Genomic DNA, 16203 nt, shown 5'->3' on the forward strand with positions numbered 1-16203 from the left:
TTTATCCTGTATGGGACTCTCTGTGCTTCCTGGACTTGACTATTTCCTTTCCCATATTAAGGAACTTTTCGACTATAATCTTTTCAAATATTTTCTCAGTCCCTTTCTTTTTCTCTTCTTATTCTGGGACCCCTATAATTCAAATGTTGGTGCATTTAACGTCGTCCCAGAGGTCTCTGAGACTGTCCTCAGTTGTTTTCATTCTTTTTTCTTTATTCTGCTCTGCAGTAGTTATTTCCACTATTTTATCTTCCAGGTCACTTATCCGTTCTTCTGCCTCAGTTATTCTGCTATTGATCCCTTCTAGAGTATTTTTAATTTCATTTATTGTGTTGTTCATCATTGCTTGTTTCCTCTTTAATTCTTCTAGGTCCATGTTAAATGTTTCTTGCATTTTCTCTATTCTATTTCCAAGATTTTGGATCATCTTTACTATCATTATTCTGCACTATTTTTCAGGTAGACTGCCTATTTCCTCTTCATTTGTTAGGTCTGGTGGGTTTTTATCTTGCTCCTTCATCTGCTGTGTGTTTTTCTCTTCTCATTTTGCTTATCTTACTGTGTTTGGGGTCTCCTTTTTGCAGGCTGCAGGTTCGTAGTTCCCGTTGTTTTTGGTGTCTTCCCCCAGTGGCTACGGTTGGTTCAGTGGGTTGTGTAGGCTTCCTGGTGGAGGGGACTAGTGCCTGTGTTCTGGTGGATGAGCCTGGATCTTGTCTTTTTGGTGGGCAGGTCCACATCTGGTGGTGTGTTTTGGGGTGTCTGTGGCCTTATTATGATTTTAGGCAGCCTCTCTGCTAATGGGTGGGGTTGTGTTCCTGTATTGCTACTTGTTTGGCATAGGATGTCCAGCACTGTAGCTTGCTGGTCGTTGAGTGAAGCTGGGTGCTGGTGTTGAGATGGAGATCTCTGGGAGATTTTTGCCGTTTGATATTACGTGGAGCTGGGAGGTCTCTTGTGAACCAGTGTCCTGAAGTTGGCTCTCCCACCTCAGAGGCAGAGCACTGACTCCTGGTTGCAGCACCAAGAGCCTTTCAACCACACGGCTCAGAATAAAAGGGAGAAAAAGTAGAAAGAAAGAAAGAGGATAAAATAAAATAAAGTTATTAAAATAAAAAATGATTATTAGGAAAAAAAATTTTTTAAGTAAAAAAACAAACAAACAAAAAAGGGATGGACAGAACCCTAGGACAAATGGTGAAAGCAAAGCTATACAGACAAAATCTCACACAGAAGCATACACATACACACTCACAAAAAGAGGAAAAGGGGAAAAAATAATATATCTTGCTCTCAAAGTCCACCTCCGCAATTTGGGATGATTCGTTGTCTATTCAGGTATTCCACAGATGCAGGGTACATCAAGTTGATTGTGCAGATTTAATCCGCTGCTCCTGAGTCTGCTGGGAGAAATTTCCCTTTCTCTTCTTTGTTCGCACAGCTCCCGGGGTTCAGCTTTGGATTTGGCCCCACCTCTGCATGTACGTCGCCGGAGGGCGTCTGTTCTTTGCTCAGACAGGACGGGGTTAAAGGAGCAGCTGATTCGGGGGCTGTGGCTCACTCAGGCCGGGGGGGGGGGGGGGAGGGAGGGGCCATTATTTTTATTATTGTAGCAGATATTTAATAAATGCTAATTTCCCTTCTGCCTTTTCTTTCAGAAAAAGAGGAACCAGTACAAATGAAGGTCCATTTTTAACCCCCGTAGAAGAATCAAGCAGAGCTATTAGTGTTTATAGTTTGCTGCATTACTACTGTATTTCTTCACTTCTAATATTCACATTTTATGGAGTTTTAATGTTTCTAAAATTGGGATTGCATGATTTAATCAGTGTGCGCTTTAATACAGGTTCTTCCTCCTAGAAACCTCTTATTAAAATGAAGATGTGTCTTACAATTGATTGTGTCTCAGAATCGAGGAAATAAAGTAATTATGCTGTTGCCATAGCACGCATCACAGATTTAAGACAAGAATAGCTAAGTAACTACAGAGTAGAGTCCAAGCCGTAGGTTTTATGTGTTACAACAAATTCACCACAATGGTCATAATCTTTAAAAGATTGTGAGTTTTCTATTAGCAGCTTGATTGCCCTCAGGTCTCTGCAGCCACCAGCTACAAGTGAGTCAAACTGCTTTGGCCCCCACATTTTGCTAGTTCTAAACCCTCAGAGCCAAGCTTCAGGGCTTAAGCACACCACCACCCCAAGCCACCAAGTCTCCCCAGTCACTTCTTGGAGTCCTCTATGCTCAGGACCAGCCCTTAAATGTGCTTCTAATCTGTTCTCTCTGTCGATGTCCAGTGTGTGCCCAGTCCCTTGAGGGAAAGTGTATCTCCTAGTACTCAAAATCTGAACATCCTCCAGATAAATTTTCCTGCTTAATTAAGGGTCAAGTAATCTGGGTCCCTTACAGACATTTTAAGAGCAGTCTACGCCTTTGTTGAAACTGCATGTAATTCAGGAAGTGTGTTGGCTGGGGAGGAGGGTGATAGTGAGAAGCAAGTGTCAAAATGTCTTTTTACAACCCCCTGTTCCCTTTAAAGAATCCTCCTAATTTCTAGATCCTGACTAGAGAAACACACCGAACCCTGAGTTCCTTAGCAGAGCACAGACAACCTACTTCTACCAGCCCATAATTGACCAAGTCTTTACTGACTCATGTGCCAGCTTCACCTACATTCTTCTCTTATATGACTCCCTACTGTTGTCCCCAGGACTTACCATCCAACCTGCTATCCTCCAACACGTAAGGAGAAAAAACAAAATCAAAACTTCTGGGAAGGGATAATCTGTTTCCCCCACTTTCCTCAGCCAAATGAGAAAAGGGAACGAGAACACCTTCTGTTGTGAAATTCCCCCTAAAGTCTCCTCATACTGCCCTTTATTTAGTTTAGTTCTTGGGCTTCTTTGCCATTCATCTTCAGCATTATGAGGGCAGTTTCTGGTTAAGAGTCTGAGAAAATTCTTGGAACCACTAGTGTTTCTGCAAGCATCAAAAGAAAAGTCCATTCTCTGGAACAAAGTAGTGTTTAAAGAGCCCTTACTACCCTTTGTAGGTCTTTATATATACAGCCTTCATGTTTCCAACAGGAAGAATCTTCATTTTTTTTTTTTTTTTTTTTTTGTGGTACGCGGGCCTCTCACTGCTGTGGCCTCTCCCGTTGCGGAGCACAGGCTCCAGACGCGCAGGCTCAGCGGCCATGGCTCACGGGCACAGCCGCTCCGCGGCACGTGGGATCTTCCCAGACCGGGGCACGAACCCATGTCCCCTGCATCGGCAGGCGGACGCTCAACCACTGCGCCACCACGGAAGCCCTTCATTTTTAATCTAGGGAAGTTCCTATATCTTTTGATCATTTTCTTTTCCCTTCTCTTCGCCCCTCCACTCCCCTGTCATTCCTCTTCTTCTACCTCTGAGGATCCATACGTAAAACTCCTCCTAACAAGCCCCTTCATCCCATACATATCATCTCATGCAAATGCGGAGAGGAGAACATTAGTTCTTCAGATTCAACCAGATTTTGAATTTTAATTTGATTGCCCCAAGGATTCCCGCTACAATTAAATACACCACCAAAGAGAGTGAATAACTCTCCAACTTAAAATAAGCTCCAATTTAATATCCTGATAGTATGTTTGGGCTTCATAGAAGAAAATCCTACACTATAATATACCTCACTATTTTTTTAAGTTAATTAGTTCATGTAGAAGGGCTGCTAAAAGGAAATGTCACCAAATGGTTCTAAATGAAGACCAACTCAACTACTGAAATGTGAGGACTGTTACCCATAACCTGTGCATCTGTAAACCGCAGCAAATATTCCAGTTCATGCTGCAGAATATCTATGGGGAAGGTGACTCACTGCATATATTACAGATGGAGCTGGGCTATGATGTGAGACAGTTATGAAAATAACTTGCAAACTGAAATCAAATATAATATTATGGCTTTCCACAAGAAAAGCCTAACTACCAATTTTCTCCTCCTACTCTTGAAACATTCTTACTGGATTAGGTTTTCAACTATATGCCTTATTTTCAGGCCCAATTAAACATTTAAACATTTTTCCTGTTTTTCAGCTAAAAGGAACAAAATGTTCATGGTAGTAGGTCTGTCATCATAGAAATAAAGTCCTACAGATCTCACTATGGTTAAATCTAGCAGTGCAAATGACCGGACTACAGGGTGAGTTGTCAGTTCTTTAGAAGCAATCTGAACCACGAATGTGGATTATTTTACAAGAGCTGATGTAATCAGGAAGCTCTGCATTGACGTTCCATAACAAAAGAAGTCAAGTGGTTAAAACTGCTGACACTGGTACAAGTCCCTAATCATTTCTAGACTCAAGTATCAATTACTACAATCTCGCTCCTTCCATCCCCAAACAACCCAGACCTGGTGAGTGGTATGACTTTGCTTTTACATTCAAGTTTCAATAATTTATTTCTAAAACATAACATACAGGCTTCTAAACATTAAGAGAAAAAAACCATTTTGTTGTATCATTTACCTTTACATTTACAAAGGATTGGTATAAATCCATCATCCTTACTAGAAAAATAATTCAAAGTTTATTCTTTGCTAAAAACGGGTCAATATGGGAATAAAGACACAGACCTACTAAAGAATGGACTTGAGGATATGGGGAGGGGGAAGGGTAAGCTGTGACAAAGCGAGAGAGTGGCATGGACATATATATACTACCAAACGTAAAATAGATAGCTAGTGGGAAGCAGCCGCATAACACAGGGAGATCAGCTCAGTGGTTTGTGACCACCTAGAGGGGTAGGATAGGGAGGGTGGGAGGGAGGGAGACGCAAGAGGGAAGAGATATGGGAACATATGTGTATGTATAACTGATTCACTTTGTTATAAAGCAGAAACTAACACACCATTGTGGAGCAATTATACTCCAATAAAGATGTTAAAAAAAATGGGTCAATAACGTCTTCCTTGGGAAAAAAATATAGCAATCCATTGTGGGATTAAAAATAATTTTCAATCTCTTTCTTCAGAGGTTACTGAATCAAATATTTTGGCTGTTTTTAGTACACAAATAGCATCAAAAAGCTTTCAGTTTCAGATGAACAGGTTTGTGAGCCTTTCTGTGGAATACTGATTATTTCATTGTCTAATCTAGAGAGCTGAGGTTCTAAAATCATGGGGCAATAGTTTGGTATTTTACATCTTAAAAAGATAGTTTATTCAAACAGTTGGTTAGATTCACTATAAATTAAGTAAAATTTCATTTGATAGATCTACGTTTTCAAAACCTATGTGTTGTTTTGTATGTGGTTATGCATAAGCCTAATAAAATGGACTGTTCCACTGTGTAACTTATTTTTCCAGGTCTACTCAGGAGGTCAGAATATTACTAGCTAGGAGGCCCCTTTCCAGAGGCTATGTTTTTCTTTGTTTGTTTTGTTTTTTGGGTTTTTTAAAACATCTTTATTGGAGTACAATTGCTTTACAATGGTGTGTTAGTTTCTGCTTTATAACAAAGTGAATCAACTATACATATACATATATCCCCATATCTCCTCCCTCTTGCATCTCCCTCCCATCCTGCCTATCCCACCCCTCTAGATGGTCACAAAGCACCGAGCTGATCTCCCTATGCTATGCAGCTGCTTCCCACTAGCTAGTTATTTTACATTTGGTAGTGTATATATGTCCATGCCACACTCTCACTTCATCTCAGCTTACCCTTCCCCCTCCCCATGTCCTCAAGTCCATTCTCTATATCTGCGTCTTTATTCCTGTCCTGACCCTAGGTTCTTCAGAACCATTTTTTTTTAATCCCATATATACATGTTAGCATATGGTATTTGTTTTTCTCTTTCTGACTTACTTTACTCTGTATGACAGACTCTAGGTCCATCCACCTCACTACAAATAACTCAATTTCATTTCTTTTTATGGACAATATTCAGAGGCCATGTTTTGATTTGGGATATGGAAACGAAGTTGCTCAGATAGGTCAGGTAAATTTTGCTATGAGGGAAATCATTACCCTACCAAAAAGAATCACAGCTTAACAAAAGATTTCATACTTTGAACTGAAGGGTGAGGAAACATAGAAATAAGAAAATAGGTAGTGAGGTTGGTGGCTGAAACAATTCAGAGAAGGAAAATCAAGTGCAAGCTCAAATCTGGTTATCTGGAATCTCAACTTGGAATAGACAAATGTATGCTCCGTGTAATTCAGGAGTTTCTTTACCCTTCATCCTCAGTTTTAAAAGAAGAGCACTGGTTCAGGGTCAGAACATTCCTGAAACCACTAGCGATTCTGCAGGTGACTGAGGAAGAGTTCAGCCTCTGGAACAAAACAGTTTCTAGGCAGTCCTTACTGCCCTTTTCAGGCCTTTATACACACAGCCAAATCCCTCATTAGCCTTCATGTTTCCAACAAGGACAATCCTCATTTTTTAATCCAAGGAGGCACATACTTCAAAGTAAGACAATAATAAACACTACTGAGCTATGTGAAAGGATTATTAAGTATAAATCCAAAGGTTTGAAGTTGGTTTGGATGCCCAGCTAGATGTTTCATTATAGCTACATAGACATGAGTATGGCAAACAGCTGAAATTTGCTGAGGATCATATCAGGTTCCACAAGATCATGCTTGCAAGAACTACCAGAATATCCAACAAAACCACTAGAAACTAAGACTTGCTCAAGGCCATTCCCTGGTAACGGGCAGCCAGGCAATGAGCTAAATGATACCTGACCACCTGCCGTTACAGGGTTGAAGTCCTGATTTTTCCACTGTATAAATTACCAGCTCTGAATAGAAGTAGGGGACATGGTACGTCGGCATCCTGACAGAGCCTGTTCAACTACTACTGCTTTTCTGTGCAGACCACCTCCCACAACTGATAACCATGTATATGGACACACATGCCTTCAGAAATGTAAGGGGATGCTTGGAAAAGAAAGAAAATGCAACTGCAACATTGAAAACCCATGCACTGTCTATTTGCATATATCTTATTTCTTCTCTCTTAAATTCTCATAGTACAGTAGCGTTTGCTTTTCTTAAGCTTAAACTTGACACAACTATTATAGATTTACTCATTCTCCCTCCCTTTCCCTCCCCAAAATAACAGACAATTGTGACTGGTCAAACTCACTTTCTAAGTTCCACTATCCCAAGCCTTTGGCACTGTTGATACTTCATGCCATGGGAGCACTGTTGGACTTAAGGGTTTCGAGGGGCCTTCATATACACCTTATGAGTGGTGCCAGGAGTTTCTCAGGCCCCTTTGGGAATCTGGGAAGGGAAAATTGGGAGGGTACAAGACCAGGAGTCCTAGACTCCCTTCCCCACTTTGAGGCAGCTTTTATTTATTGTATGTATGAGGCTTTGTCATAAATTTCTGTTAGCACAAAAAGTTCAACTGATTTTCAAGGTTTTAAAAATGGCTGCTGTGGTGGAAAGAGGTCCGTAAGGGGAGTCAGACTTGGTTTGAAGGGCAGGACCAGTCACCTCTGAGGCAGGAGGGAAAATATTTCTCCTCCCTGACAACTGTGGAAGCACCTACCTCACAGGGACGTTGTGATTTCTAAACCACTATGAGCATTGGACGTACACAGACTGAGTCCAAGTTCTGTCCTCCGAGCCCTTCGGGCCAGAAGTCCCACCTCCGCCTCCACGACCCCAACCCAACCTACCCTAACCCCCAGCCACACCCCCAACCCCACCCGGAAGTGGACCTGGTAAACCAAGGCATCTATTCCGCAGCCAGGACACTGACCCACTGGCCACAGCGTCCATTCCACTGGCCAAGTTATGGATCCGTCCCACCCCACCCTACAGTCTGACCCCGAAGGCCTAGACTTCGACTCTGCTGGCCAAGACTACCTTTCCTCTGGCCATAAGTTCGACTATCTCTACCAAGAATTGGACCTGGACTCCCTTCATGAAGAACTTCTTTCTCAGTCTATGCCAGGCGCCATGATAGAGACCTCTGCGGCCACGTATGAATCCCACCAGACTGCCAAACCAGAGGATCTCACAGAGGCAGAGAAAAAGGGGCTCAAATCTGAGCTTGGTAAATTGGAGGCAGAAATCGTAACCCTACGTTGTGCGCTGGCAGCCAAAGAGAGATGCTGCATGGAGCTCAAGAGGAAGTTGTACCTGACGGCCTTGGTGGGGCTGAGGCAGAATCTGTCCAAGAGCTGGCACGATGCTCAGGTCTCCAAAGCCTACATGAAACAAAAGACGTCAGCTGCCCTGTCCACCATGGGCTCTGCCATCTGCAGGAAGCTTGGAGACATGAAGAAATCGGCCACATTCAGATCCTTTGAAGGTCTTAAGGGAACAATCAAGTCCAGAGTCGCAGGTGGCAGAGAGCTAGGCAGTGACTGCCTTCCTTCTTCAGCGGGGAGTGGGGATGATCTGCTCCCAGTTTCAGGGAGTGGGAGTGATCCAGTTCCGGGAAGTAGGGATGACCTACTCCCCTTTCTGGAGCCAGAGTGAGCTCCTTGGTAAATTTGCCTGGCCACTTGACCAGTGCAAGAACTCCCTTCCCTCATCCCAATTGCACCTCTGCCCATCAAAAACAACAACCAAACAACAATGGTAAAGTTAATTCAGGAAATGGACAGAGTCTGGTTTTGAGAAAAGTAGCTCCCATTTGTACATACATATTTGCTGCTGTTGAGATAAAGAATCCAACGTTTTGTACACTAAGTTATTTTACACTAAAGTTTATATGTGAAATGTATCACTATACTAGCCTTCCTGGGGTTGCATTTAAATAGACAGGACAATGGTTCCAGAGGGATTTTAGGCCAAAGCCAAAACTCCTTTTTTGGAAAAACCAGTGCATCAAAAGGCCAAAGTAAGTTTCTATTTAGAACTGGTAAAAGGTATGAAATAATCTGCAATTTTATCCTCTCCCCATTTCCTTCCTTTCTTTCCTAAATCCTAGAAAGAAGCTTGAAAGCTCTACCTGGCCTACGATTTTTATCTTAAAAAGATGATCAAGAAAAATGTTGTTTTTCTCTGAGACCCTCAGAAAGAGGGAAAAATAATAATAGACTAACTGGTACATAATACTATGACTTTTATGAAATGATTTTTTTGACTCCTAATTAAGCAAAATAACTTTAGCTTCAATTTAGGAGATTGTCAACTACTTTGGACTCAAGCTGTAATTGCAACTTTATTTTGCCCTGTGCTTTGTTTGTAATCTTTTTATACATCAAAATGAGAGTTTTATAATTGAATCCTTGGGGCCATGTGTCTCTGCCACAGCAGCATGCTACCTAAAAGAAAGAAAATTGCTTCTCCGTTCTGCGGCAATTCCTAGTTAGTTATCACCTTCAGCTGGGGGACTGAAGGGAAAATAGGATAGCCAAATTCAAGAAAGATAAACCCCTGTCTTAAGTGACATTTAAAACAGAATGTCTATCCCCTGCAATTCTGGCCAGTATGCCTTTGAACGGACCTAACTGACTGTACATCACTGGTCACCTTGACTCCAAGTTTATCCTTGTTTATAGCTAACCCCAACGGAGAAGGAAACAGAACCCAACCCTCAGGGGATATCAAGATAGTAGGAGCCTGTAGGAACAGTAACCTGGTTTGGGTTTGTTTGAACTTTCTCATATCTGATTTTCACAGGAGCTATGTTTTGGATTTTTTGGGTTTTTGTTTTTTTCTATTTTCAACATGCCAGGACCTGGCAGCTTCTTTCATTCCTCCAGTAACATGCAGGTTAAAAGTTTGTGTCTTATATTGGCTTTTAGCAGGGGGACTAGAATCTTTATTTTCTTGAGTATATATACTGATAATGTCTCACTGTCTAAAGATAGTCCCTACAGCCTAAGAAAGTGATCCTGTTTTGTTGATTTTTGAACGCTCCCCCTATATTCCTTTGGTTTTCCTACAAGCAAAACCAAATACCACTATAAATGCAAAAGCACTTGGTAAACTATAAAGTCATTGATGTAAAGTCCACATATTTCTGAGGACAACGTTTTGCTTGGATTAAAATAAGATGTTCAACTATTTTACATGTTGTGTTTTAATTTGTTGTAGTTTTATGTGCTGAAGAACTAGAGAGAAACTTGCATCATTCATGAAGCCAAAGTAGCCCAACAGGCAAAGGCTTTGACTCCATATTGCAGAAAGCCTTGTGTTAGAGAAAATCTCCAGCTGATATGATGAGACAAACCCAGAATATGTTCTATTTTATGTAGTAATTCAAACAAATGCTCTAACAGTTTCCCCCAATAAATCCTCAACCCCCTGAGAGCAGTGAAGAACACAACTATTTTTGTTTATCATTGTATTCCCATGCCTGGCTTACAGTAGATGTTCAATAAACACTTGTTGAATTAATGAAGGAATCAATATCACATACTTCAGACATCAAACCTTGAATCCAAGAGATTATCAACAACATGAACTTGTTGACAAGTTTCTCCTGCTTTTAAAGCATTTCACTTCCCCATTCAGAGATAATTTGAGATCCTACTATGTGTCAGGCACTGTGCCAGGCTCTGAAACCACAGAAATCAATTAGACATGGCCCATGCTCTCTAGAAACAGATTTTCAATCATTACAACTCATTGCAGTAGGTGCTAAAATAGAAGACATCTGTAAAGAATGGGTGTTCAACTATGCCTTGGTAGTCAGAAAAGAATTCAGAGAGGCATAAAGTCTTAGAGAACTAGTAGGAATTTGCCAGGCATACAAGAGTAGAACATTCCAGACAATATACAGAGGAACTAAGTCATGAAGGAATGTAATAGAATGGCATGTTCCAGGAAATATCAATAAGTCATTGTGGCTAGAGAGAGAGGGGAAGTGGTGAGAGACGAGGATGGAGAAATAAGCAGGGGCAAGATCATAAATAGTCTTCTTTATATGCTATCTGACATTAGTATTTAATTCTGTAGGAAATGAGGAGGCTTTGAAGGTACTTAAATCAAATTCATGTTTTAGATGTATCATTCTAGTCACCATAGACGTAGATTGAGAAGTATTGAAGAGACAGAGTCTCCAAAACTTAGAAAGCAACTGCACAGGAGAGAGGGAAGGACAGATTTGCAAGTAGATAAAGATGTAAAATTGAAAAGACTTGATACTGACAATGCTGGAGCTGCACATTCATTTTGCTTTGGCTCTTCTATTGGATTCCAGCATACCTGCATCAACAGCCATGGATACCAAATAAAATGCCTTCATGAGCATGTGGACTTTGGGTCAAAGGTTTCCTCCAGATTTTCTTTCTTCCACTTGCTTCTACCCTTCGCATGCATTGCTGACCCTCATTCCCTAGCCTGTTCACCTTTATAATTTGATCACTTCTGCTCATCTAGCCCTATTTGGATTTTGTAGCCTAGCCTCAGTCTATTTTATTTTAACTAGGCCACTTCAGGATGCAATTTCCAATAGTTCTCAGAATATGTGAACCCTCAAAAATGCCCCATCTGGCTCAACCCCTGAGAACCACTGGTTGGGAGTAATGTTGGAACAAAATTCCCTGAGGCTCTCAGTTTTCTTGGTCTTCCATTGCTCATATGAGTGAAGGGGCTGGAGTGGAAGGTAGAGACAAGGTTGAAAGTTCCAACTCCCACAGATGACACTCTCCACGCAGCTGGCAAGAATGCGAGTAGAGTACCAAGCCCTTGTTCGTTAGCATCATACATACCCCAGCATACTGCAAGCATCACTCCCAGAGAAATTCACCTGCACTTCTGGAAACTACTTTATTCTAACCTTCAGATTTGAGAGAAAATATATCACATACCTACTCTCATGAATTGCATGGACTGCAGAGAGCTGAGCAGTGATCCAGAACTGTGTAGGTCTTCTGATAGTGCTAGGCAATGTGCTTGATGGCCTTACCCATCAAGGGCACAATGATGCCATTTGTTGCTTCTGCTAAGGAATGAGGTCAGTCGCACCTGGGCCATGGAATTTCAGTTCTTGTCCATGAATTCCAATGTAAGAAAATTGATGAGTGCCCCTCTATCAAAATTACTGGGGCCGCAGTTACCATCTGAGACCATGTCCCACTCCTTCTGACCAGATCTATTGATAGGAGGCTTGATGATGCCACGACTTCCAGTGCCTAGAGCCTCATTCACATAAGGCAAGTGAAAAGTGGAAGAATGCCTTCAAAATGATGCACCTTGGCCAGCTACTATGAGACACTACCATGGCACTTGGTCATCTCTCAGAAATTACTAAGCAAGTCCCTAAAACAGTCAGAAATGTCTGACAAATTCCTGAGAGTTCACCAGGTAATTTAAAAGTTCCTTCCCTGTTTATCTATACTATCACCCAAATAAATGACCACCTGGAAGCTGAAGGTTTGGGTCACCTCTACCCCAATCCTGGCTACCTTGCCTCAGACCCATGGCATTAAAACTTGCAGTTAATTGGAGAAAAAAATGTTACCTAAGTTAGAGGAATAATTCATAGACTTGGCTAAGCCAAACTTTCTTTCTAGAACATTATAACTAAGAGATTAAAAGTCTCAGTTGGGTTGAAACTGGTCTCTACAGTCATATAGATATAGATTTTTCATGTTTTAACTTCATGGTATGGCTTCAAATATCCTAATATTGACTTAGAAACTTGTATTGTAACTGAGGCCACCCACACTTCCAACCAACTAGCTACAAACCTTCAGGGTTCTTACTACTCCTTCAGACACCATAATTCACTGGAATGACTCACAGAACTCAGGAAAGCCCTGTACTTATGATTACAGTTTTATTATAAAGGATACAAATCAAGATTGACCAAATGAAGAAGCACAAAGAATGAGATCTCAGAGGAAACCTGAAACTTCCATGTCCTCAGGATGCATCATCCTGCCAGCACATCAATGTATGATTACCAAACTAGCAAGCTCAGGTGTCCAGATTCAGGTGTCCAGAGTTTTTATTGGGGTTTCATTACATAGGTATGATTGATTGAATTATTGGCCAAATGATTGAACTCAGTCTCCAGCTGCCTTCTCCAGAGGTTGGGAGGTCAGGTTAATATAAAGTGACTCAAATCCCCAAACCTTAATCACATGGTTGGGTCTTTCCAGCACTGCCAGCCCCCATCCTGAAACTATCCAGGGACCTACCATGAATAACAAAGACACTCTTATCACTCAGGGAATTCCAAGGATTTAGAGTCTCCTTACAAGGAATCAGGGACAAAGACCACCCAACTTTTTTATTATACAGAAAAGCAAGCAACAGGAAGCTGCCCTACAAAATGGTCCCTCGATCTCCACAAACACAAGCAAAAGGCACTATGCCTCCATGCCAGCCTGTAAACACTTCTTACAGACAATTTGGCTGGTCAATGTTCCTTATCACCACAAAAATCTCATATAATAATTCACAGCATTGCTTCATTACCCAACATATACCATTCCATAACTCTTATAGCTTCCAGACTGTTATTTACCCCAAAATTCCTGATTATTAGTAACACCCTAGTGGTTGGTACCTAGAAAAGCCAGAGACTACCAATGGAGGTGTATAAAATACCTTCAAAGGCACCAATGACTATTGGATTGAGGCTGTACTGGAGATGAAACATCTGCTCCAAGACAGATGAAACATATGTCTTCCTTAGCATATTCAAAATCTTTATCCACCCTATGGAAGCTGATATCTAATTATTCCCATCTCTGCATATTCATCCTGCCTTCCCTTGGTCCTTGCTGAGCCTAGTCCATCTAGACCTTTACCCACTTTTACATATTATCTCCCAGTCCCCAAAACAGAAATATTAGACACCTGCTGGTTGGCACCTTGGCTCCCTCTCCCATGGTACTTAATACCATGGAGATTTTATGGAGCTAGAAAAATGGTAGTGGGAATCAGCCTCCCACTGCAAAATTATCCTAGACCCTGGTCAGGGCCTTTCATGAAGCTTTCCTCAGTGGGTTGGGTGGGGAGTTTAGGGGAGTGGGGTGAGGCGTTGCAGCAGCCATACTGAACACCATCTCATTTCTTTCTGGCCTGCTGTCACACTGAACTCTCCTTCTTCCTCTGTACTCTGCCCTGCCTCTGTCTGACTCCAAACCTTTGGTTCTCTACACCCCAAACTTTGAACCTACCTCGGGCCCTGTGAATTTTTTATTCAAATCAAGTGTTCCCATCAAATGGCTCTTATCTTTTCCTAATGGACTTAGTTTGCCCTTTGATTTGTGACTCTACGCTGCTGTCTGTGAAAGCCTGATAAGCCCATCTGAACCTTACAGGAGAGGAGACAAGCAACCCACACATTTGGAGTTACCAAAGATTGGCTAGTTGGTAATGTATATAATTTCCAGGAAGGCAAACATTTATAATAATAAGAGCTAACATTTATCTGCTACTTACTATGGACCAGAAACTATTCTAACACATTTCAGGCTTTAATTCATTTAATCCTTACTATAGCTCTTTGAGGTAGATTCTTTATTATTCCAGTTTTACAGATTAGGAAACCAAGACTCAAAGAAGTAAAGTAACTTTCCAAAAAATACACAGCTAGTAAGTGCAGAGCCACATGCAAACTAGGAAGAGAAGTCTCACCAGAAATCAACCCTACCAGCACCTTGCTGTTGGACTTCCAGCCTCCAGAACTATGAGAAAACAAATGTCTGCTATTAAAGCCCCCCAGTCTGTAGTATTTTTTTTATGACAGCCCTACCAGACTAATATAATCTCCTTCAAATTTTTACTCAAAAGTCACCCCTTTTGGCCACCCTATGTACACTTTTAACCACCATCTCCTCATTTCTGGGTTTAGAACCATATATCACAGATTACATTTTTGCAATTTGTTTACTGTCTGCCTCTTCAACTAGAATGTAAACTCTATAAGTGCAGAGATTTTTGTCAGTTTTGTTCACTAGTATATCCCCAGCATCTAATGCAGTGTCTGACACATAGTAAGTGTTCAACAGATAAATGAAAGGAGGGAAGAAAGTCCAGGAGCTGACTGGCTTGGTCCTCCTCATATCCCACCAAACTCTATAGGACAGAATGGAGTCAGGGTTGGGACAATAAGTGAAACCTGGTCTGTATGTAGAATTGGGTCAGCATGATTGGCAAATATCAACTTCAACAAACAATCAGAGTAACCAGAGTCAGAAAATCAAACTAGGTCCAAACCAAGGAGATGTCTGAAGTCATTAAAAACTTAAGGGTATCTAGGCAGCCAGTGACTAACTCTGCCCTATACCTGGTTGTTAAGGCTTGTGGCTTTTACTTCTGATTATTTCACCTGTTCAGATACCTGCATTCAAAGGCTTCTCACTCTTATTTTACCACTCTTGTCCTTAGCTCAGGCAGAATTGGTGGTGATCTGAGGAATGATATGCAAGTTTACTCAGTGCCTTCAAAAGTTTCCTTCCCTGGGCTTCCCTGGTGGCGCAGTGGTTGAGAGTCCATCTGCCGATGCAGGGGACGCAGGTTCGTGCTCCGGTCCAGGAAGATCCCACATGCCGCAGAGTGGCTGGGCCCATGAGCCATGGCCGCTGAGCCTGCGCGTCAGGAGCCTGTGCTCCACAACGGGAGAGGCCACAGCAGTGAGAGGCCCGCGTACCACAAAAAAAAAAAAAAAAAAGTTTCCTTCCCTTATAAAGCTTGAGAGTCCTAGAAAAGGAAATGCTTATAGTGTTCCCCCAGGTAGCAGCTAGGAGTCTCTCCAGGGTCCACCAGGGGTCCCTTGCTTCATCCTAGCTTCTTCCACTGTCTATCTTTCATTGCTGGCCACTTGGATTTCACCTCTCTCCTCGGTCTTTTTTGATGGCATCTTAGTTTTGTTTTCATCCCTGGATGCTACCTCTTGAATTAATTTAAGCACTTTATTCAGAAGTCTCTTAACAGTTGAACCCAGGATCTCGGGATCCTACTCCTGCATGAGTGGATTGAGAGCAAAGCAATAAAGACAAACTCTGCGACACTCCCCTTCTCCCAGCCACCTCCCCTCTACTTACAGCTTCTTCTCAACACTAGGGGGTGCTACTCACACTGTCATTTTACCCTATTTTGTGCTACACAAACCCCACAGTCATGCTCTTCATCCCTAAACTTCCATCAGTCACATCTAGTGATGAAACATTTATCATTAAAGCCTAAATCTATGACTCCCACTGAAATATGGATAAACCTTGCACCAGTTCCTTATGTAGAAAAAGACTTACCATTAACTAGGGTTTTGACCTTAACCTATAGAACCTACTTGC

General features: G+C 41.7%; 1 protein-coding gene across 1 annotated transcript; it reads left to right on the forward strand.

Moving 5' to 3' along the window:
• The first annotated feature begins 7789 nt into the window (after window positions 1-7789).
• Window positions 7790-8479, forward strand: TPD52L3 (TPD52 like 3). Its single transcript, XM_060015346.1, has one exon. The coding sequence runs from the start codon at window positions 7790-7792 to the stop codon at window positions 8477-8479; it is 690 nt and encodes a 229-aa protein (XP_059871329.1).
• Window positions 8480-16203: the final 7724 nt, after the last annotated feature.

Source organism: Delphinus delphis, chromosome 6, assembly GCF_949987515.2.
Source record: "Delphinus delphis chromosome 6, mDelDel1.2, whole genome shotgun sequence".
Taxonomy (NCBI): domain Eukaryota; kingdom Metazoa; phylum Chordata; class Mammalia; order Artiodactyla; family Delphinidae; genus Delphinus; species Delphinus delphis.